General features: G+C 39.8%; 1 protein-coding gene across 1 annotated transcript in view; it reads right to left on the reverse strand.

Annotated features, from left to right (window-relative positions):
- The window catches only part of FMN1 (formin 1), a 423,214-nt gene that overhangs the window by 134,602 nt on the left and 264,209 nt on the right, over nucleotides 1-24,403 (reverse strand). Inside the window, 5 exon segments of the mRNA XM_037834370.1 lie at nucleotides 14,158-14,280; nucleotides 20,019-20,076; nucleotides 21,222-21,296; nucleotides 21,298-21,369; nucleotides 22,440-22,569. Of these exon segments, the coding sequence (XP_037690298.1) occupies nucleotides 14,158-14,280; nucleotides 20,019-20,076; nucleotides 21,222-21,296; nucleotides 21,298-21,369; nucleotides 22,440-22,569 (458 nt within the window).

The following is a 24,403-nucleotide window of genomic DNA, read 5'->3' on the forward strand; positions in this document are numbered from 1 at the left end:
ATAATTTCCACAAACAGAAGAGAGAATGAAGGATTGAAACCAGGCAGTTGTCTAAGGGTGGCCCTTTAGTCCTCTGCTATTACTCTGGGTAACCATGGCAGACCTGTTTGCTTATAATCTGGGTCGTGAAGGGATAAAATATAGGGTAGGTAAATGTTGGGGGGGAGGGGAGAGAAGGGGAGGAGGAGAGGAGAGAGAGAGAAGAGAAGAGAAGAGAAGAGAAGAGAAGAGAGAGAAGGATACAGAGACAAAGACAGAGAGACAGAGAGGGAGTCAGAGAAACAGAGAAAGAAAATGACAGGCAGGATGTGGGAAGACAAATTGATAATCCGACACAACAAGCAGACTGGTTGGGTTGAGTGGTTGTTACTAGAAACAAGAAAAAGCCTAACTCAATCCAATCAGTATCTGTAGACCCTTTAGAAGATAAACTAGGAAACTAAGCTTTATCATTCTAGATCATATAGTGTTTGAGGAGTGTCCTATAAACAGTAAAACCTTAAGTATGGCACAGTAGAAAGAGGACAAGATTTGTGATTGGATAAATGTGGTTCAAATCTCTGCCTCACCATTAGTAGCAAAGTCATTTCAATGACCTTCCTGTTAAAATGCAGGTGGTAATATCTACTTTGAAGTAGTTTTAAGAAATAGAAAAGATGTAAGCAAATTTGCTGGTACTTAGTAAGTGCTCATTAAATGCCAACTGTTGTCATTAGGGATGGTAGAGGTGGGCATGCACCACACAGCTGAACATGTTAGCAGACCTCTTGTCCGTTGTTCACCCTGGCAAGGAAGAGTGTATTTTATAACTGACGTTGTTTAGAATTGCCAGTGCAAGATGATGATAAAAAGCAAACCAACTTTTAGTTGGCTTTATTATTGTTTTTAAATTCTCTTCAGACACTCCAGATAAAAGACCAGACATCAAGCTGAATTTGAATCTGAGATAAATGAGAAATAATTTTTCAGTATAAGGGTGTCCCATATAATATTTGAGACATACTTACATTAAAAAAAAAAATCCTTGTTTATTTGAAATTAAATTAAATCCTTGTTATCTGTATTTTTATTTGCTAAATCTGGCAACCCTGAGGGCACCCCGACATTGCCCGAACCAGGGGCAGAAAGCTCCTTTGCAGCCCTCTTCCCTTGGGAGGCCTCTGATTGTATCCAGTGAAAATTCAAAGGTACAATCATTACAGAACTTCTTTAAACTGTCTGCTTTGCTTCCTAAGATAGGATCAACAGCTAGGAATGCCTTTTCTTAAATTCTCCCCTAGGCTCCACAATACTGACTGACTTAGTCTGCCAAAGGTCATACTTTCATTCCAGTGGTGTACACATGCATTGACAGAGGAGGAATGACAGACTGGTTGGTTTCTTCCAACCAAGGAGGGGGCTTGATTCCTGACCCCAGGCAAGGAAGCCAGAGTCAGAGAGAAGGGTGAGGAGGCAAACCTGCATTAACGAGCTGGCAGGGGAGAAGCGATGGAGTCCTTCCCCAACGACACAAACTTGACTACCTATTGGTAGGTTGGTTTTAGCAGGTATTTATTTTCCTCCAAACTCTTCACAGTCAACCCTGGATTAACTGGGATGCCACAGAAAACCCCAAATCAAAATTAAAACAAAATTAATCAAGGGCAAGATGATGTGCGGTCTCATTTCTGCTGACGAGCCCGTCTTCCCTCACTGTCACTGGTGAGGCCAGCTCTCTTCCAGGCAGCTTCCTCTTGTCATCATTACCAGGTCTCGAAACCACCTCACACACCTCACCCTTCAGCGCTTCACTAATATTATCTCATCAACTCATTTGCCCAGACACTTAATTTGTTCATTTATTTAAATGAGCTAAATGGTAAAGTATTGGGGACGATTAAGGTAGCATGTATAAAATCCACCCTCAGCGATGCCGGAGATATGCAACATGACCGCTAGGGCTGATGCAATAGCGGCTTAAGTTGCCCTCAGCCTTCTACGGAAGTGATAGCCGTTCGCGCCTAAGATTTGCGCCTAGAGTGCTAGCTTTACTACCTGCCTTCTACCCCAGCAACAGTAGCCACCAATCCTGTGCTAGCCTTACATCTGCCATCCGCCCTAGCAACAGCAGCAGCCAATCCTAGACCGCCACCCACCTTTGCAGCCACCAATCCTAGGCCGCCACCCGTTCGTACTAGCCACTCCCTCTACCTTAGGGTATATATAACCTGCCTCTTCAATAAAGTTTTGCAGCTTGATCAGAAACTTGTCTTGCTGTCATTCCTCGTGTCTCTTGTCCCATACCATTCTTCCCTTGCAGGAGCTGGAGCCTCTGTTGATTGTCCCGCGGGCCGGGACAACTGGCGCCCAACGTGGGGCTCGAGCTTTGCGAGGGACAGAACGCTGCACTCAAGGAGAGAGCTCTCACACTCACCGCACCCGGGATCGCCGCGGGGAAGCGCGCTCGCGAGACAGATCCGTTCACCAGTCGATCAGTGCCGGCGAAAGGAAAGAAGAAGAAAAGAAAGCAACAAAAGGTAAGCCCCCACCCTCATCATGGGACAAGGAATTTCCCAACACGAATTATATGTTAGTCAAGTTAAGCAATCACTCAAGGCACGAGGAACATGAGTAAAGAAAAAAGATCTCACGCGCTTTTTTAATTTCCTGTTACAAACCTGCCCTTGGTTCCCTCGAGAAGGTAGTATAGACCACCAGTGCTGGCTAAGAGTTGGAGATTGTTTAAAAGATTATTTTCAAAACTTTGGTCCTGAAAAGGTCCCGGTTACTGCCTTTTCTTATTGGAACCTAATTAATGAAATTCTAAAAGTCCACTCTTCGGCTCCAGATGTTCAAAACCTCTGTCAATTAGGAGAGGAAGCTTTGAGAGAGCACTCTCGCCCTGCTTCAGCGTGCGGCTCAGTAATTATTAACATGCCTGAATATCCCTTAAACGAAAATCCTAACAGGGATAGGCCAAATACCCCAACCAGTCAAGTCAGTTTGTCGCCCGATCAGCACGAAATCGACCCAAAGGCTAAAATTTCTCCCTCTTTGGAGGAACCGGAGGTTAAAATTTCTCCCTCTTTAGAAAATAACTCCCTCCCTCCATTTCGGCCACCCCCTTACGCACCCGATTTTCTCAAACCATATTCTCATTCTTATCCAGTCACGCCCTTATCCCAGTTTCACGCTTTAGAAGAAGCCACAGAAAATCTCCGGCTACACGTCGATAATTTTAGAGAAACTTTTAAACAGGAGCAGCAGCATGCCGCTGATTTGCTCGCTGACCTCCGGTCGGCAACTCAAAGCATTGCAGCCCTTTCGCTTCCAGAAAACGCCCGCTCATCACGCCTCCATTGTACTCGCCGCGCCTATGCTTTTCCAGTTACGCGTAGTCAGACTCAAGATTCTCAGAATGGTGTCGCCGGCTCCCAAAATGGTGTCGCCGGCTCCAAAAATGGCGATTCTAGTAGCGATAGCGAGGAGAATAATAAATCAGATTCCCCCGACTCTAGCGAAGGAGAGCAGGAGGAAGCTAGTTCCACCTCAACAGCTAAATATAAAAAACTTAGTCTAAAATATCTAGAGAAATTAAAAAAGGCAGTGAGTGATTATGGCGCTACCGCCCCCTTCACGCTCGCTCTGCTGGGAAGCCTTAGTGAAAAGGAACTTATTCTTAACGATTGGTTCCAGCTAGCCAGAGCTGCCTTGTCTGGCGGTGATTTCCTGTTATGGAAATCCGATTATGAGGAGCATTGTAAAAAATATGCTGCCCGTAATGCCCGTAAGACCACTTCTAAAACTTGGTCCTTAAATAAATTTTTAGGTCAAAGTCCCTACCATCAAAATGATAAGCAGGCTCAAATCCCCCCAGGTCTCTTAGCGCAAATACAAACGGCCGCGCTTAGAGCATGGAAAAAACTTCCGCAAAAGGGCGCCGCCACTGCCTCTCTCGCTAAATTAAGACAGGGGCCTGATGAGCCATATACCGATTTCCTTAGCCGTCTGCAAAACATGGCTGAGCGTTTATTTGGGGCTAGCGAAAACGAAAGTGATTTTATCAAGCACCTTGCCTATGAGAATGCTAACGCTGCCTGCCAAGCAGCAATCCGTCCCTTTCGTAATACCAATCTTAATAATTACATAAAGCTCTGTTCTGGCATCGGGCCCACTCAAACCCTTGGAATAGCTATTGGCGCTGCTCTTCAAAATTTTGCAGCGCACCACAAAAATTTCGCGGCACAAGCAAAGCCTCCAACATGCTATAATTGTAAGCAACCTGGCCATTTCTCAAGCTAGCTTGCAAACAGGAGAAGCTTCGAAGCATGTTATTTCTCATTTACTGCACTGCTTCGCTACTTTAGGCCAACCTAAAATCATTAAAACAGACAATGGGCCTGGATATACTGGAAAAAATTTTCAAACCTTCTGTCAACAATTACAAATTAAGCATACTACGGGAATACCATATAACCCCTAGGGGCAAGGAATAGTAGAACGAGCACATCGCACCTTAAAAAATGCCCTGTGCTGCCTGGCCGAAAGCACTCTCAATCTCACAAAACAACGACCTCGAGACCTTTTACATCATGCTCTTTTTGTTCTTAACTTCCTAACTCTGGATGATGAAGGACAATCTGCAGCTGACAGACATTGGCATTCCAAAACACAAACGCAACAAGCCACTGTTATGTGGCGTGACCCCTTAACGTCAGAATGGAATGGGCCTGACCCCGTGATTATTTGGGGACGAGGCTCTGCTTGCATATATGATCAACAAAGGGAAGGTCCTCATTGGCTTCCAGAACGGCTGATAAAACATATTAATTCCTCATTGCCGAAACAAACCCCTGAGACACTTCCCTCCCCTCCTCTTAATAATAACCTTTCCAGGGTAGAAGCCTCTCCCTGAGAAAAATATCTTTCTTCTCTCTTCCAGCGCATCAATAACTCCTGCTATAACCCATCCGGAGACGACCAGCCCGCACACAACCGGAAGTGGAAAGAAGTCCTGCTTACAGGTTTATTCCATCACTAATCACATGAATTACCACTTGAATTACTATTGGCTTTTATTAATTGGTTTTCTGGCTTTACTGTTTGCAGCTGGATTAGCAACCGTTGCCCCAAAAGATTGGAATCTGTTAGAAAGATTCCTGCTTGCTATAGCATATTTGTGCGTCGTAGGGTGTATTACTTTGCTAGCTTGTCTCCCTTAACAAGAAGAGCCAATAGCCTCTATTAGTATGGCTTTGTTAAGCCTATTGCCATTTAAAGTTGCCACCTTACATTTTCTCTTGCAAAGTATGCTTAGTGAGCCAAGTATCGCTATCTTTGATCCCAATCCCCACCAGCCTTGGAAATGGACCCTGGCACGATGGGAAGACTCCAAAATTGTGCAAACCCAAATTACAGCAGGACGCCCCTCCTTCCTTGTTTATGCCAGTGATCTAATTAAATGTTCAGACGGCACACCATGCCTTAACAAAGCCCAATATTACATGTGCCCGGCCTCCAACCCCAGAAAACAATATTGCAATACTCCCAACCAGTACTATTGTGCATACTGGGGGTGTGAAACATTAGCTACCAATTGGAAACCTTCCGCCCCTGATCGCTACCTAACTTTAAAATGGTCCCCCCTTGGCTGCACACTCGGTAAACGCACCACCTTATCTACATTTGGTGACTCAAACTGTGAAAAACTAAATCTCACCATACAACTCCCCACTGATAACTCTTGGTTAAACGGTCGGACATGGGGCTTTAGAATCTACTTATTTTCATCAACCGACCCAGGAACTCTTATCGTAATAAAAAAGGAAGCAGTACAGCAAAAACCTTCTGCCATTGGACCAAATATAGTGCTCGCGCCTCCAGCTACCTCTCCTGTCCCGAGCATGCCTAGTACAAATCTTTCCAAAATTCACCCCACTACCCCCGCTTTTACTAACATTCCAATATTGTCGTCCTCAAGCCCGTTCATATCGTTTGATAGCCCGCTTTGGCCACTACTCCAAGCCACCTTTCTCTCTCTAAACTCCTCCCAGCCTAATTTTACTCGTAGTTGTTGGCTGTGTTTCTCTGCCAAGCCTCCTTATTATGATGCTATAGCTCTTAATGTTACGTTTAATACTTCTAATGAAGACAATCCTTCCCAATGCCCTTGGAATGCAAGAAAAATCGGTCTCACCATGCAATCCGTTCTTCACTCTGGGCATTGTATTGGTAATATTTCTGCCTCCTTAAAAACAGTATGCGCACAGTCGTCCTCTCCATCGCCTGGTAAATTCTATATCCCCCCAACAGGGGCAAAATGGCTGTGCTCTTCTACGGGGCTTACTCCTTGCGTATCAGCAAAAGCCCTAACTGAAACAGGGGAAATGTGCCTCTTAGTGGCTGTGTTACCCCATGTCCTCTTTCATACAGAGGAAGACCTTTATCACCACTTGGTCGCGCAATCTCCAGCCACGCTGAGAAAGAAAAGAGAACTTGTTATGGTTGTTACTATTGCTTCTCTTTTAGGTATTACTGGCCTAGGCACCGGAATTGCCTCTATCGTTCTCCAAAACCAAGGCTTCTCCCACCTAAGAGCTGCTATAGACGAAGATTTAGCCCGCATTGAAACCTCCATTACCCATCTTGAAAAATCCCTTACGTCCCTATCGGAGGTTGTTCTCCAAAACAGGAGAGGCTTAGATCTGCTTTTCCTTAAGCAAGGAGGGCTTTGTGCTGCGCTAGGTGAGGAATGTTGCTTTTACGCTGACCATTCTGGCATAGTTAAGGATTCCATGACCAAACTTAGTGATGGAATTGAAAATCGCAAACGTGAGCGAGAAACCCAAGGGGGTATCTCCTGGGGGCTTAATGAAATCCTCCCCTACCTCCTCCCTATACTAGGCCCCTTAGTAACCATACTCCTTATAATATCCTTTGCACCCTGGGCCATAAAAAGAATAATACAGCTAGTTAAGGATCAAATTGACTCTGCCCTAAGCAAGCCTATTCAAGTGCATTATCACCGGCTTCACCTCGCTGACCAGGGTTTGGATCCAGATCATCTGACTGCTACCCACCCTTACGGGTAAGAAACCCCCTCCTACGGGAGCAGCATATAACTCGAAAATATGCTTCTAGCGAATGCTATGATTGGTACCGCTGGGTGCGAGGCAAAGCACTGCAAAGGAGGGCCAAAACAATTAAAGGCCATTTTCGAGCTCCTTGAGAAATATGCCTCATTTGCATAGGGGTTTTGCTCTGCCAAAAACTCCCCTCCCCAGAAAAACAGAGCCACAAACAACTTGGGGAATGAGGCCTCTATTTCCCCCAGCAGGTTAATGCCAAAAGAGTGCTCGATCAGCATTCTTCCTCCATCCTTTTGAAAAACAAAGGGAGGAGATGTTGGGGACGATTAAGGTAGCATGTATAAAATCCACCCTCAGCGATGCCGGAGATATGCAACATGACTGCTAGGGCTGATGCAATAGCGGCTTAAGTTGCCCTCAGCCTTCTACGGAAGTGATAGCCGTTCGCGCTTAAGATTCGCGCCTAGAGTGCTAGCTTTACTACCTGCCTTCTACCCCAGCAACAGTAGCCACCAATCCTGTGCTAGCCTTACATCTGCCATCCGCCCTAGCAACAGCAGCAGCCAATCCTAGACCGCCACCCGCCTTTGCAGCCACCAATCCTAGGCCGCCACCTGTTCGTACTAGCCACTCCCTCTACCTTAGGCTATATATACCCTGCCTCTTCAATAAAGTTTTGCAGCTTGATCAGAAACTTGTCTTGCTGTCATTCCTCGTGTCTCTTGTCCCATACCATTCTTCCCTCGCAGGAGCTGGAGCCTCTGTTGATCGTCCCGCGGGCCGGGACAGTAAAGGAGATAATTTTTTCCACCTTGTTAGAGAAACAATAGGGAGTCTATTGCTTACCATGTGGTTTCAAAGAGAAAGGGTTTTCCAATAGGTAAAAGTTTAGTTGACTTGTAGCAATTAATGTTCAAAGTAATATATTACTAACTTTTTTAAAGCCATGGCTAATCCTCAACTTCATTAAACTGCCTTCTTATAACTGAGAGTGGACTGTAATTTATGTGTTTTAACCTAGTTTTAATTGTCAAAATTTCATATGCATATTCAAATAAACTATTCCATTACATTGGTATCTGCCCAGGCCCATGATAAACTACCATTTAAAAATGCTCTTGCTTCCTGTTTTTATATGTGTAAAATGAATTTTGTTAATTTTAAACATTTTTATCAAAATTTATACAAACATATAATTTAAAGAGTCATATTCTCTAATGTCTGTTTAAAAAAAAAGGGTAGTCCCATGTCCTCCCTTACCCCTTCCCTCACTCCTCCCTCTTTGAGTTGATTACATTGATACTGTCTGTAAGCCTCTAAATAACATATTATTATTATCATTATTATTATTTTGGTGGGCCTCTGAGACAGAATGGAGTTAAATGAATGAGTTCAACCTGCCAACTGCATATGGAGGACATGTTGACTATATCCTATGAGATCTAACCAAAAAAGAAACGTCTCCTTCTTGAACTGTTTACTTCTGTGTATGTATGAATTTATACCCTCTTGTTACTATACATCTTGAGGGAGAACATTCAGGTATTACTCTTGTACAAAATAGAGGTTCATCTGGATGGTTCCGAGCTAATCCAGTCACTCCTTTAAAATAAGGACATGGGGATCAAAAATACCCAAAATAAGTGACAGATGTTCTTCAATATGAAGTTAGTCTAGAAATATTACTACTCTTCAAACTTATAATACAGAACTTAACATTTCTTGAGTGCCTGTACCATTTATCATTTCACACTGCCACTCATTTAGTGAAGGCTTAAAAGAATTAGAAAAAACATTTATAAGCAACAACAGGTATCAAAAAGGTCAGATACTTTTGCTTTCACAAAACTGTTTTAGTCCCATATATTTCTACATGGTACATAAGAAAGACATGTCCAAATATATAGTCTTAAATATTTAGAAAAAAAAAAGACCTCATCAGAATCATCTTAAATTTAAGGCCCTGTCTCCAGCACCTCACACACACACTCATAATCATGCATCTTAGCCAATATGCTCAAACAAGTTATGAATATCTTGATCTGGGGTTAACTGCTAAATACATTTCCCCCCATTTATATCAGTAAAAAAGGACTAATGCATCATGTTCAAGACAAGAAGCTAGTCGATTAAGTGGTCCAACCTTAATGACAGGGAATGTAAAGTAACTATCATTAACTAATAAGGGCAGTTTGTTTTTATTGCTGGATAAACTCTGCAAAACATGCTGACTTCTCAATGCAATCTGAAGAGTTCCTGTCTCATTTCTCAATAGAAAGAAATTCGTTTAGCTTTCCTACTTGCATAACCATAATGAAATTTTCAAGACAAAATAATATCACAGGATCATGTCAAACAAATGTGGATTTGGGGATGGTGACACTAGAATAGTTTTGGATAACACTAGTGTTGTTTATTTTGGCTTTCAGGCATCAAGACATCAGAGAGGATTTGACCCCTTTAGTTTGTTTACATGGATAACAAACCCGGAGAGAACAGTGAAGCCAAGGAAGTTATTAAGAGCAATATCAAGGGTCAAAGGCTTTAACTGTTCGTCTCAACACCTCCTATTAGGATCACTCGGTGACGATCATTTAACCAACAATGGTGATCTTAGTGGTATTTTAAAATTTTGATAGTCATATCAATATCCCTTCTTCTTAAATCAAATTTTATTGAATGCATGTTCTGTGACCAGTTACTAAGTATTCAGTGAAAAGAGAAAAAAAAAAAGGAAAACCACGTTTCCAATTGGGAAATGCTACTTTAAACAGAGTTAAACAGATATCTTTATTTCAGGACATTTCAGAGACTTTAATAAGCTCATGTGCAATGAATCCCTATGATACGGTTTTAGTAAAGAGCATTTCTAGGTTTATTTGACCACAGAACCCCTTTGTAAACAGCATCGATTTTCATATCATGCAATACTGGTGTGTACCACTTTTTAGGACATCCCACACCTATGTCCTTAGCAATGCTGTGTGTGTGTTTGTATATCACTAGTATTAACTGGCATACTCAGAAAGAGTGATTCATTGCATGGCGTATTAGTTTCCTATCGCTGTTGTAACAAATTAGTACAAACTTAGTGTCTTAAAGAACACACATTTATTATCTTCCAGTTCTGTATGTTAGAAGTCTGACATCCATCTCCCTGAGCTAAAAATCAGTGCTGGTGGGGCTACATTCTTTTTCAAGGATCTAGAGATAATCATTACCCTGCCTTTTCCAGTTCTAGAGGCTTCTCACATTCCTTGCCTTATAGCCCCCTTCTTCCTCCATCCAAAGCCAGCAATATAGCATGTGTGTCATCATATCTCCCTCTGACCACAGCTAGGGAAGGTCATCCACTTTTAAGGACTCATGTGATTTGACTGGGTCTTCCTGGATAATCCAGGATGATCTCCTGATCTTAAAGTCTGTACCCTTAATCATATCTGCAAAGTCCCTTTGCCACGTAAGGTAGCAGTCACAGATTTCAGGGATTAGGGTGTAGATATCTTGGGGGACCATTATTCTGCCCACCACAAATGGGTTGGTAAGAATTCCTGGAGAGTTCTGGCCAGGGAACAAGGTCAAGGAGTAAGAAAGCAAGCAACTATTCCCCCAACTATTCTTTATTAGCAGCACAGTATCAGGGAAATCAAAATTATTGCCCTTTTCAGAATATGGAACAGGTTTGTAAGCACCAAGAACTTGGTTCTGGCTTCACACTGTACGGGAATAGCACAAATGCTCTGGGAATTAGCTACTCCACGAATACAGCCAGCTTTCCCCTCAATAACATGGGCCTGAGTCTACAAATTGTGCATTTTCCAGTGAAAGGTACATACCTTATAATCAGCCTTATTGAAGCTTCTCTTACTAAGGGACTGTGCATTCATTATCTCCTATGAGGTAAGTGTTATATTGTCCCATTTTACAAATGAGAAAATGAGTAGTTTTCATGGTTAAGTTACTTGCCAAGATCTTACATTCATCAAACCAGTAAAAAGTACACATCTGATTCTAAAACCTGAGTTCTCAACCCTATGCAATACTGTTTCTATTTGCTTTGGAAACCCATCTATCCTCTACTTCTTTTTCCACTCTATCCCCAGCTAAAGTAAGTCCTTCCCTGTGTCTCTTTCTGGGGTTCTGCATATGTGGTTCTGGGAATGAGTGTGTGGGTGTGTGTACACGTGCGCACAAACTCTTTGTCACTTGTATATTCCAGAGGTTTTATGCCTAGAATACATGTCTTTCCATTCTGACTTCCTAACAGATCTCCAATCAGACGTCTAGGCCAGAGGAAAGATTTGTTATAGTACTGAGAGCTGTGTCATACAACTCACTGACTTTGGAGCCATATTTGGTTTTGAAACATGGCTAAGTCAGCACCTGTAAGAACTTGGCAAGTTATCTGAGCACCATGAACTTCAGTTTCTTCATCTTTTGCAAGATCAGTAATATCTGCTTCATAGGGTCACTTTAAGTATTAAAAGAGAGGGTATTTGTAAAGCATCTGAAAGATAGTAATCAATAAGTTGTAACTGATATTATTTATCATCACCTCCTTGCTATGCTTACCTGCATAAAAATGCTATTTAAAATTCTTGCCTGTCTTAAAGATGCTCGTTGAATACCTCTACTTATATCAGTGACCTCTGTACAACCCAAACCATAGTTTAATTCACATCCGATTGTTAAGGTGTGGGTAATGTTACTCAAAATAATATTCTTTTAAGGGGCCATGCCTGTCTGGAGAACTGGGGCCTGATACTTCTTGACATTTGCTAATCACATCTGGTTTAGCTTTAGACATTTTCTGGGGTTTTGCCAGCAGCCACGACATTTTAATGGCTACAATAAACCTCAGAGCCTCATCAAATCTTTGCTGTATGTGTGAAAATTATGTCCTCTTCAATTAAGCACGCAATCTAAGCTCAAACCAAGGCCTTATGGAAAAGGAGGTTAAACCTGAATGGGAACATTAGATGAAACAGACCGCCGCAACTCTGGCCATCTTGCCAGATGGTATTTAGAAGAAAAAGAAATTCATTAGAGAACCAACGGTCTGTATTTTCTGTAAATATTTACTGGGTACCTTTCATGTGCTAAAAACACTGGCATCTCTAAAGATTAGCAGGGCATTTTTGTTTAAATATTCAATGTGTGTGGGAGGAGGGTTGTAGTTTGCTCGTTCACTTTTGTGGTACTTGAAATCTTTTGGTGAAGTCCAGTACAAAGAAGAAAAATAACTTGAGAACATCCTCATCTTTCTCTCTAAGTTAGGGCAGCTCCACTAGCTTCAGAAGCTCACATATTTCCTTAAAATTGACCAAGGACTGTGCCAGTCGAGTACTAACAAATATCGCATGACACCTAAGAGCCACCCTAGAGAAAATAAGGTATACCGAAATGGGGAGTAGTTTCAGGGAGACCCCTGCCTCTCCACCCCCGATCCAATTCGCTCTTCTTATCTCCTTGCTATTTATCATTGAACTCACAGGGATATCAAGGGGAGGCAGCGGAGCCAGAGTGCCCGAAAGAAGCAGTCTCTGGAAGGAGTGCTAGAGAAGAAGAAAGATCAAATAGATATCAGGTTTCTGATGAAAAGACTACATGAGAGGGCAGGCCAAGGGTTTTACAAGGGCCAAGAGACAAGAGGGACTGGGCATTCAGGGATGACATGTACAGTAAATAAGCACTGGTTTTCCTCTGCCACTGCTGACCCCTGCAGCTGCCCTGAGAACTGGGCTGGGCCCTAATTCTGCCTTGGCGAGGGAGAGAAAAAATTGCCACATGGCGGCTTACTCTGCTTTATTATAATAGGAATCAAACTCTTCATCTTAGACAAAGATAAAACTGTCAGTTCCTCAGGAGAGGGAGGAAAAAGGACCACACCTTCACATATCATATTTTAAAGGAAGCATCCTTTTGGTTGAAATCACTCTCTCAACCACATGAACAGGAGAAAAACAAAACATGTGTCCGTTTAAATTAATTTACAAGGTAAAAATATTCACTTGTGACCACTATCCTTATTTAAGCAAGTTTTATGCCTGAAGTAAATATAACTGGCTCTCTCTGCCATGGGGTGCAGAGCTTTCCCACTCTCCTATTTCCAAGCTGTTCCTGGTCTAAGACTTAGGTTTCTGAGCACTCTTTCACAGTAAACATTTTTTAAATGTTTATTTTATGTCTTAGTGTAAAAATATTCCTGGTTGAAGCTCTTCATTTTCTCAAGCTCTGCTTTGGCACTCCAGGCTCCCTTTCCACATTAACACACTCACTAAATCCTCTGTAGAGCTCTTCAATTGGAGTTATACAAGCTCCAAGGCAAGTATTTATATTCTTGGACAAGGAGATGTCTCCACAGTGAAAACACAAGACTCAAGAAATGCCAAGGGAAAATTCCTGCCCAAGCAAGACATATTTTTGTCTTTTACAAATGCCAAAAAGGGGCTTTCAGTCTTTTATTTTAAATAATTAAAGATAGAAATTAAACTAAAATAGAATATTTTACTGTGGTCTTAGCATCGTTACTAGATTCATATACATAACCCAGATATACAGGGGTGTAAGAGTGTGTATGTGTGTCTGATACACATGAGGTAGCATAGTACAATTGCCAAGAAAATGCAAAAGTTCTAATCAGCCCTGATTAGAGATGGGTTCAATTTCTGGATTGCCGCTTACTGGCTGCACGGCCATTCTTTCTCTATAAGCCTCATTTTCCTCAACTGTCTGTAAAATGGGGTTAATACAGTTAATATAGTTCCTACCTATAAGGTAGACAATACCAGAGGCACTGTAAGCTTTCTATAAATGATTGCTGCTATTATTAATTATTAACATCAGAAGTAGGAAAATGTAGTTAAACATAACAAGCAAATGATCAGCACTAATAACAGAGAAGGAAACACAAACGTAGTGCCTCAAACAGTCTGTAGAGATGGAAAGTTTCATGAGGACAGCAGGGTATCATAACTGAACTTTGCAGCAATTTCTACTCCATGAGCCAGCAGCAAATAATCCTCTTTAATCATTTTTTTTCAAAGGAAATAACCATCTATTATCATAATAACAGAACAGTTCCTGTTACCTTCTAGCTGCCTCTTCAGTTTTCTCAAATCTTTTATGAGGTCCTCAAACTTGACTTGGGAGGCCAGAAAGAAATCCTGTGGTTCGGGCAGGGGAAAAACACTCTTTTCTGTTCCAGCTTCCTAAAAGATATGGTAAACAAAAGTATATCATACTACCCATCATCACATTCACTTGAAATTCAAAAGCATTACTCAGAAAAAAAATCTCTATTCAATGTTCAAATAAGTATTGTAGCAATTCTCCTCTGCTCCTCCTAAATTTGGAGCGGTCACTTCGAAGTGCTTTTGTTTCTCTCACAAGATCATTTTGGTCTTATTGGCATTGAAGCTGGAGATGGAACAGGCTAGGCACTGTTTGCCTCAGGATTCAAAGATAAAATTGTCAGGTGTGTCCTGATCTTGGCTACTCTATCCCTTGGAGATAGACAGAGGGGGAACACATGAAAGTATTTAAATTTAAAGTCCCTGCTTGAGTTTCATATGCTAGCAATTAGGTAAGTCGTCTTTGGGGTATGCCAGTGGGTCTGACTTGGGAGTTGCTGGGTAAGATGGTACTACAATGGAAGAAACAATTACTCTCCCTTATGTCTTTACCCACCTTCCTCAAGAGTTTAAAACTTTTTTGTGTCTGTATGTAAGTGCTCAAATTCTTCATATATTTGTAAAGCTTTTCCATATGGTGTTCAGGTTATCATAGGACATATTTCCTGAGGGCATGGTTGGGAACAGTTTTGATAAGCTCCACAGCTATATCTAATTGAGGATCTTAGCTGACAAACATTTTGAGGGACAAAACCTTCAAGATAAGCCTGTGAAAGATAAGCTGAGCTGCAAATATCTCTTTCAGCCTATCTTGCTTTCTGTGAGTTAATATATGCTTTGCATTTTGCATAGCTCAGCCAGTCTTCAGTTATTTCTCTCTCTATGCAGACAACAATACCAGCTTCTCTTCACAGTCTGTCTTCCCTACAACAACTTTATGATTTGGCCTTTGTCTACCTCTCCAGCCTTACTTCTACCTTCCCTGTTTCTCCAATTCCCTCCCTTAAACTTTCATGTAATAATAGGACAAGCCACAGTCTCTTACCTCTAGGCCGTTGTCTGTAAAACTGTGCCTCTCCGACACTTCCCAGCCTCTTGACATACCTCCCTTTCCACATTAACACACTCACTAAATCCTTCAAGTCTCAAAACAGGTGTCGCTTCCTCAAAGATTGCCCCTAACCCCCATCACTTGGGTGTTTCTCTCTGTACTCAGAGAGCCCCTAGTAATCTGGGGCAAATTGGTAACCTGTCCTTATCAAATCACAGCACTTACCAACATTTATTAAAAATTGCCTTGCTAGCTTGCATGTCTTCCCCACTAAATTATAAACATCTTGAAGGCAGGAATGGTGTCTTGTTTTTGGTATAGTATATAATGTCTGGCATATCAATAAACTTTGTTTTAAGTTGGTCAGCACCATTACTGAGGGCCTACACAACACTGTTCAGGAAAGTCTGTACCTTTAGCATGAGACATCTAATCTATCATTATACTGTTTGTGGTTCATGAATTCCTTAGACCCCTTCTCCTCCTTTAAGAACTTTAGCTTCACTACAAGAAGGTGGTTTTCCTCATTTATCAGAACACATTTTACATGAGCAATTTACTTTTTTTCCCCTTCCTATACTTATTACTTTAAAAACAATGGAAGAAGTACCCTAGTCTGAATGTCAAAATGGAACAACATCTACAAAGCTCCACAGTAATCTATACTGGAAGAATTCAGGTACAATATCACTTTCTATCTTCCAGAACTTTTTATCAGACTCAGTCCTGGTTTCAATATTTTTTTTCAAGCTAGAGAAAGAGAAAATTTGGCTGAGCAAATCAGTCTGGTAGCAGCTCTTGAGAAAGTATCTCAATTAGAGTTCAAAAGACATGGCTCAGACAGGTTTTTTGCAACTCTGCAGAGCTAGACTTGGACCAAATATCAGGCATGGGTGGAAGGAAGCTTGGAGCAAGAGTAATCTTTCTTCAGCTAATTGTTCATCACCATTAACCACAAAAATCATCACTTATACTGCTAGAGGGAAGGGAAGGTTTAATAAATCACATAATTCTACACTCTTGTTGAGTGAAATGTATTTTGCACAGTGAAAACCAGAAGAGCACCATAAAAATGTGGAATTCTTATTTTTCTTAGATGGAGCCATCCCATGTTTTAGCATATTCTTATTGTAAGATTTTCCTCTGTGAAGTTGATTCCTTTGGGTTCAGCTCTCTTTAATGACAGTCATATTTCATAGGAAAATTTCAGCCATGCCAACCTAGGATTAGAGACTTTACCTCCTGAGATTCTTCAGGATAATTCTTCTGCCGCACTGGTTCCTCCTGTCAGAACTTAGGGTGTGTACATAATGACCGAAGCTTCTCGATTGCCTGAAGCTCAAAAAGCCTTCCCCAACTATACCAGAAAACAGCTCTTACCTCCTCATACCTAGTTCTTTATGGATGCCATTTTTAACACACTTGTGGATAATTACAGTGCATTATGGACACTAAAAAAAAATGATCTCTATAGACACTGAACAATGAGTTCTGGACCTCAATGTCAGCATAATAGATAATTGCTCGTAGGTGACCATATACAAGGCAGAATAAGACATTACCATGAGAAAGGTCCAAATAAAGTATACCCAGATTTCAAATGAGTAACAGATGAGGAAATAAGAGATCTCATGGAAGAGGCACACCATGTAAGACTGGATTTGAAGTCTAGCAAAATTGTTTTTGATTATACACTTTTTCCCTTTTACAAATGCGATACAAGTTCATTACACTTAATAATTGAAAGAAAGAAAACAAAAATCTCTTAGAATCCTACTACCCGGAAATAATAAAATATTTTAACATGTATCTTTCTAGATTTTCTGTGTGTACATAGTTATATTTACACATTTGAAATATGTACATATTTGAATCCCACACTTCTAATTTAAAAGCAGATCAAGCATACATTCCAGTTTCATTAACTTTTCTCCTACATACTTTCCATGGCAGTATATCACTCTGGTTTATGGTCTAACATAATTTATTTGACCTTAGCCTCGACACTTGGATATTTAGGTTATTACCAATATTTTGCTATTATAAATTACTATAAATAAAATAGAGAAATAAAGTCTTGTTTATTTTTTAAAGCTAAAAATTCCTGGGTTATACATATTTCTAGGACTAACCTATATAGTGCCTTTGTATGAATTAGGAAAAAAGGTGGCACCTGTAGTAGGCACAGTTCCTTGGGCACACAGCTTCACAAGCAGATGGCATCTTTCCATAAATTTTAAAAGGGTACCCTATAAACAGTACCCAGGATGTTAAGGGCAGGATAGATATGAGGTGCATTTGATCTAGGGACGAATAACTTGACCAATTGTGCATGACAGCCCAGAGAAAGTTTTGACCAATTTACATTCCTAACTCTGTATATCTTTGCCAAGACAAGGCTTTATCATTTAAAAACAATGGCACCTCATTATATATTTTCATGTTTGAACTCACTAGATAATCTAACTGGTGATTTATATCCTCTATTTGTCTTTTAAAAATTGCCTGTGGTCTCTTTCACCATTTTATCTTTATGATAAGATGTAGGTTGTCCTCTTCTTATTGATTCTGAAGTGCTCTTTACCTATTTTGTTACAACTATTTTTCCCAGTATGTTATTTAGAATTTAGTGTTAAGTCATTTTTGAGATACTGAAGTTTTTTAAAACTTTTAATCAAATACTAAAGTTTTTTTTTTTTTTTTTTTTTTGGTATTTGTTTTCACCTTTAACTCTCTTGCTATCCAGATATTTATTTTGGTCTCTGGTATGAGGTAGGGGAGATAATTTGATAATTTAATTCCTTCCTTTTTCCATTCACTTGAAATTTCTCCTTTATCTCATACTTAACACATATTTACTTAGATCTATTTCTGACATTTCCATTTAGTTTCCTTGAGCTATTTTATCTGTTCTACTCTCACTCCACACTTTTAAATTATTACAGCCTTATAATGCACTTAAATGTATGAACATAGGAATTTCTCTTCATTATAATTTTTTAAAACCCTGATCAAGTTTATACGTATAATATTTAGAGTCTCTTTGTTGGTTTCTAAATCTACTGGACTTGAATAGGGTAAAACTTATGTTGTTTAGGAATAAGTGACTCTTTATAATTATGAATATGATGTCCATTTTATAAAGTTTTTTAAATACCTCAGTAAAATTATGTGTATCTCTTCATATGGGTCTACACTTTTCTGGTTAAGTCTATTTTATATATATATATATATATAGATATTTATTTATTTATTGCTAATGTCACTGGGAGCTTTCCTCTAACATATATTTTAATTTATTATTTCTTGGGGGGATTAATAAGGAAAAGGAGAGATTTTATTAAAAGGCTAAACACAAGGATAGTTCCAGGTATGGAGAACATCAGAAGTAAAAGCACATTCATAAGAAACCACAGAGTTTGTTTAGAAAATAGTAAGTCTTGAGTTGGATCATAGAATATGTATAGAAGAAAAGGAATAAAAGCAAGGTGTCCAAGATCAGAATTAAATTGGGCAAAGTCTTAGTTCACATGGAAATGAGTAGTTATTCCTGTTTTTGAGTAAAAAAGTGATATTATCAGAACTGCATGCAAAAAGAGCAATGGGGCTCCAAGGTGGGGATGGATCACAGTGGAGAGTTAATAGCAGTAACACAAGCTAGGAAGCAATTACAACTCTCCAGGTGAGCCATCTTCAAGCCTGAACAACCTGGGGTCAGTAGGGATGAAAGAAAAAGGGAAAGACATCAGAAACAATTTAGCTGAAGGACAGAGAGGACTCAAAGAGGCTTCACTTTTGAATAACCAAAAATTATGATATCTTTAATAGAAATAGAAAGGAGAAGTTTGGGTTGAGGACAGAAATGATAAGCCTGTTTACAGATGTATTGAGAACAGTTAGATATGCTCACCAAGAGGGTAGGAGAAATGGAAGAGTCTCAATTATGTTTTGTAAGTGCTCAACTCAGCTTGTCTTCTGGATGAAATTGTAGACAGGCCTTTTGCAAACAAGGCCATGAAATCTTTACTTTTCTTCTCCTAGTACCTAAGAAAAACTGCTTATGTGAGTATTTAAGGAGTCCTAACAACATTTTCTTATGAGACTTTTTCCATTCGTATTGATTGCTATATTTCTCAACAACTTAGAATATTACTTCTTTCTTCTCAAAACTAGGACTCCTTGTTCTCAATTTAATGAAAAGGAATAAAACACATAAGATTGTGCGCAGGTGGATTTTCACAGTAATTTTTATTTCAAATTGCAAATGTAATCTAAGCAGAGAGGATGGATTTCAAATTCCAAGGCTTCAATCTGTTTTCAGATGAACATTACTGATAAAATATTGGGCATTACTGCATCTTAATTTCCTAAATTTTGGTCTGCATCCTAGAATCCAGTTTCAACTTTAACCAATTACTGAAGGGATTTAAACATCACAAAAGAAACCTCACAATAAGGTCATAAGGCACTGAGACAACCTTGGGTCTCCCTAAGCACTGAGATGTACTGTGTTGATAGTTGGTAGATTTGTGCTACCAAATAATGCTTCCCTTTTTTAAGCGTTATCCCCTTTAGAATCTACTAAACTCTTTTGGCTTCAGTGTTCTCATCTGTAAACCAAGGAGGCTGGAGAGCTCTCAAATTCTATGTTGGACTTGAAATTCATCCACCCCTCTCTCCATCAATTCAATTTCTGGATGCCAATAATGTGTAAGAGTCAAAATCCCCATGAGTGTAGTTTTCCACCAAAATACCAGTTCTTACCATGATCATAGTAACGCAGGTAATACTTCACGACATAGTCCACTAGATTAATCCCATTATCCTAGGTTTAAAAGAGAAACATAAATGAAATCAATCACATGAGAATGTGCCATGTTATATAGTTGAGAGCTTGAAAACCTCTGTCTATAGTACCAATACTTCCAATTTGTGAATCCTGGTTCGAATATTGTTTTAGAACTGGCAAGATTTTCCTCCTTCCTTCTTGTCCCATCCATTTTTTATGCCATCCATACAAAGAAATGACACTACTTTTTTGTACAAAAACTAAACAAAAAAACTAGATAATCCATAAACTTTTGAGGTAAAGGGGATAAAATGAACAACAAACAACAAAAATATTTTCTGGCATAAAGCCAAGGGCCGGAGGGGGTGGGAGTGCTAAGGGAACCAGGAACTAGAAAAGAAAACCATCCCTCCCCGTCACCACCCTTCAAAAAATGTGTGTTCTTAATGGCGTGAAAAACAATCAGGGCAGCTTAAAAGGAACACCATTGCCACTTTATGACCCTGGGAGGCCAGGGGCAAGCAGGGCCCTCCACAAGGCAGCCTTTGTGTCTTGTTCACATGGGTCTAATTCTAATTGTGCCAGTGTGTTTCCGTCCCCTCCCTCCGCTCCCCTGCCCCACCATGGGACGCCAAGATATGGGCTGGTTGTTTCTAAAGAAGTAGCTCTGCAGGGGTGTGGAGCCAAATGATAATCAGCCGTAGAGAGTTTGACAGTAGACTCCCAGCTCAATTGTTGTGGTGGGCAAAAGAATAATTCAAATGCTCAGCTCAATTGGTGATTCAGGGTTGTTCTGCCACTCAGGAAACAGTAAATTACAAGTGGTCAACATTAAATTAAAAAAAAAACCAAGGCTAATATTGTATGCCCTCTGTTTTATGCACTCATTGCATGAGCAGTTGAACACCTTATTGTGTATTTTAGTGCAAACAAAGGGTGGGGACTTTGTCATCAAAGATAAGATCTAAAATGAAAAACCTATCTTTATTCAGAAGCCAAAAGTAAACACAGAAAAAGATTTGTGTTCTAAAATAAATGATAGAAATAAATAAATGGTCGTGTTCTAAAATAAATGACAGAAATGAATGGAATAATTCATTTTTAAAATTTTAAAAAATTAAAGGTATAGAAGGAAAATAATGACAGATCATAGACACTCATTATGAAAAATAAACACTTACCCGACTCTTGACATCCTTGAGTTTGGGCAGAATTTCTAAGCTATATCCATCCGCTTGACCTCGAGTCCTATTTCCCTCCATTCATATAATTTCCAAAAGCCAGAATGAGAGCTAAAATATCCTTCACACTCTTCATGTGCAGCAAACCCTGTGATAGCAAACAGAAATCATTATGGCCTTGAACTCTAAGTGATGATGTACCAATGTTCGCTCAACAACAAATATTTATTGAGTGACCTTTAGGCTGTTCAGTAGTTTGTTACCAATAGGATCAACAGTTGGTGAAATGAAAAATGCACTTTCCTAAACCATAAGTGTCTCAAAAAATACATTAACAGAATCATTCCTTCCCATTCCATGAATTAATTATAAACCACACACATTATAATACTGATGATTATATATTGGTATTCATAGTTCTATTTGAGCCTGTTTTATGTTTTAAAAAATTATTTTAAATTACTAATTGATAAAAGGGAAAATTATATGTAGGCTTAAGTTCTGATGACTTCTAAGTACAAAGGGGTTTAATTCCATTTTAGAACCTGTTTTGGGTCTATGTATATGAACAGTCCAGTTAAAAGTAGAGTAGATATAATAGCAGGTATGTCCTCCCTTCTTCATGGGTATAATCCTCAGAGGAGAACTACAATAACACATTTTAGGCCACAGGCCATGTTTATTAAGTGTTTGCTGGTATGTCTATTAACTTTTACAATTTCAAGCTGCTTGGGGTTTTCTTCAGCTTCCCCATCTCATTGCTTTCCTCTCTCTCTCTTTTGTTCCAAGTAAAAATTTTTCAAATTGTCAATCCCCCTGCTTCTCTGAAGTTTGGTTGATTTTATTCTCCTTTATTTCAGGGTAGAGAAAGAAAGCAAAATTCAGCTCTAGACAGACTGCTATCCCTCCCTTTCAGGGTGTCATTAGAAAGCGTTTATTTTACTTTGGTAATATTTGTGTTTTCTTTCTCCTTTTCTTTTTCCCTTCGCCCTCTCTTTCTCAATCTATCTCCTGCTCTCTCCCTTCCCCCCCCCCCCGCCCGCCCGCCACAACACACTTGGGCAGGATAACTATTACAATTACACTTAGAAAAACACACACTCTTAAGCCCTAAAGGTTTTCTCCAAGGGGACTCTAGTCTGTCTCTCCCCACCCCCAACTTCCTCCTAGACCCTCAATAAGGGCAAGACTATCTTTTAAATTAGACAACCAACATACCTTAGAAGCACGTGTGATGATCTCTACCTTTCGGTGCAAGGAGGTGATACTCTCAGAAAACACAGATCTGAAGATTATGCACTGGGCACGTTCAGCAAAATTGGGTATCTGGGCTAACTCATGTAGAAATCTTGTAAAAATAAGAATGAATATTCTAGCTTCCTGTACACTTACAAGGGAAATAAAAGGACAGCTGGAAAAAGCCTCCGCCACTGACAGCATTTCTTATTTGATAATTTTAATGGAACAATTATAAAAGTTATTAGGCAGGCTCAGGGGCTCTGAGGGTACATGTTCTATTGTTGAGAACAAAGACACTTTTTCACAAATATTTCCGTGATGGGGAATAAATGTGTATAAATCACCTAGGAACAGAAAGTTAACGTGGGTATACTGAACCATGGCAAGTTATTTCTTGCTACCCAGAGACTGATCACAAATGGAAAGCCCCAGTCTTTAACATATGGAAAAAACTACACAAACTCTCTTTATAATGTTTGCATCTCTAAGGGTATATTATAGAGGCTAAGTAAGTGAAGACTCAAGGCAAAATGTCTACAGACAAGCTGATAAAAATAATCTTTTACCAGAGTGTGATGATGATGCTTCAACGAATTAGTTAAGGGCCGACAATGATTTGTTCACTTCCCCACACAGTTTTAGCTCAGTGTTTGGAACAAAGCAGGCACTCAGTAAGTGGACACAATCTAAAGTTTCTTAAAAATTATGGCAGGACAGATCTTAAAAGCCAAAGACAGGAACTGACCTACACACAGTGGCTCACTGGCTGAACAGTTTGCAAAAAAAAAAAAAGGCAAAAGTAAGTTGGACTAGCTATATACTCTCTAGGCCAACCATTAGAGGAAGGGGTATAAACTAAAATGGGTGGAAACTGTGGGATGTGACTCAGCAAAGAAGAGAATCCCTCTAACAGCCATTAATTTCATTTTGGATTTGAAATGATGACTAACTGATATTGTGAAAGTGTTGGTCAACTCATAATACCATTATCCTGACATTTTGCAACCTCACCAAGAATGCTTTTACAAAGAAGCCAGGTTGGAAGCCTCCGTTCTATACCCAAAGAAATTTTCTTGGCTCATACTCCGTACCTTCCTTACTTTTATGGAGATTTGGGTTTTAATAAATTTCTAATTATCACCTGTTTTCCTACTTATCCTACAATGAGGTCATAATGCCCCCACCCTCAACCTAACTCCAGTTTTTTACTCAACATTGAGGATGAAGTAAGGAATACACATCCTTGTTTTAAAGTTCCATAACTCTGGTTATTATGAAAATTATGTGGTGGAATATAAAAGTGGAAACTCATGGGAATTTTGCATTTGGACAATATGAAAAAGTTATGTATTTTACTCTGTGTAAATTATTTCCTCACAAAAACAGTATCAAACAACTGATTCATTTATAGAGACTGAAATTAGGGATAGTACCAGTTTTCTTAGATATAGGAGAAATACAAAGCTCATAGAGCTGGCAGCATTTGGTCCTACTGTGAATCTTGGAAAGATTTATTTATTTCGCTGCTCTTGAAAACTACCTTAAAGGTAGCACTTTGCATTTTCCCCCTTCCAAATGTGACCATGAAACACCCTCCTGCAAGTAGGACCCAGATCTTCAGAGTACATATACTTACTAGTTAAAATGAAGAGAATGAATGAAGCATTTACTGAACCACGGCAACAAATACACAGATCAACCCCTCAGCTCACCAACATGGTATAGGTGAAAAGGAGGAAATGCTGGATGAACAGTTACTTATAACAACTAGTCTCAAAAAGGGAGGTTTAGGACTAATTTGAGGATGCACTACCATCGTATCAACAATCTTTGTGTTGGGGATTGAATAATGTCCCCCACAAAAGGCATCTTCAGGTCCCAACCCCTGGTCCTATGGGTGTGAACCCATCTGTAAATAAGACCTTTGACGCTGTTATTAAAGT

This window comes from Choloepus didactylus, chromosome 4 (assembly GCF_015220235.1).
Source record: "Choloepus didactylus isolate mChoDid1 chromosome 4, mChoDid1.pri, whole genome shotgun sequence".
Taxonomy (NCBI): domain Eukaryota; kingdom Metazoa; phylum Chordata; class Mammalia; order Pilosa; family Megalonychidae; genus Choloepus; species Choloepus didactylus.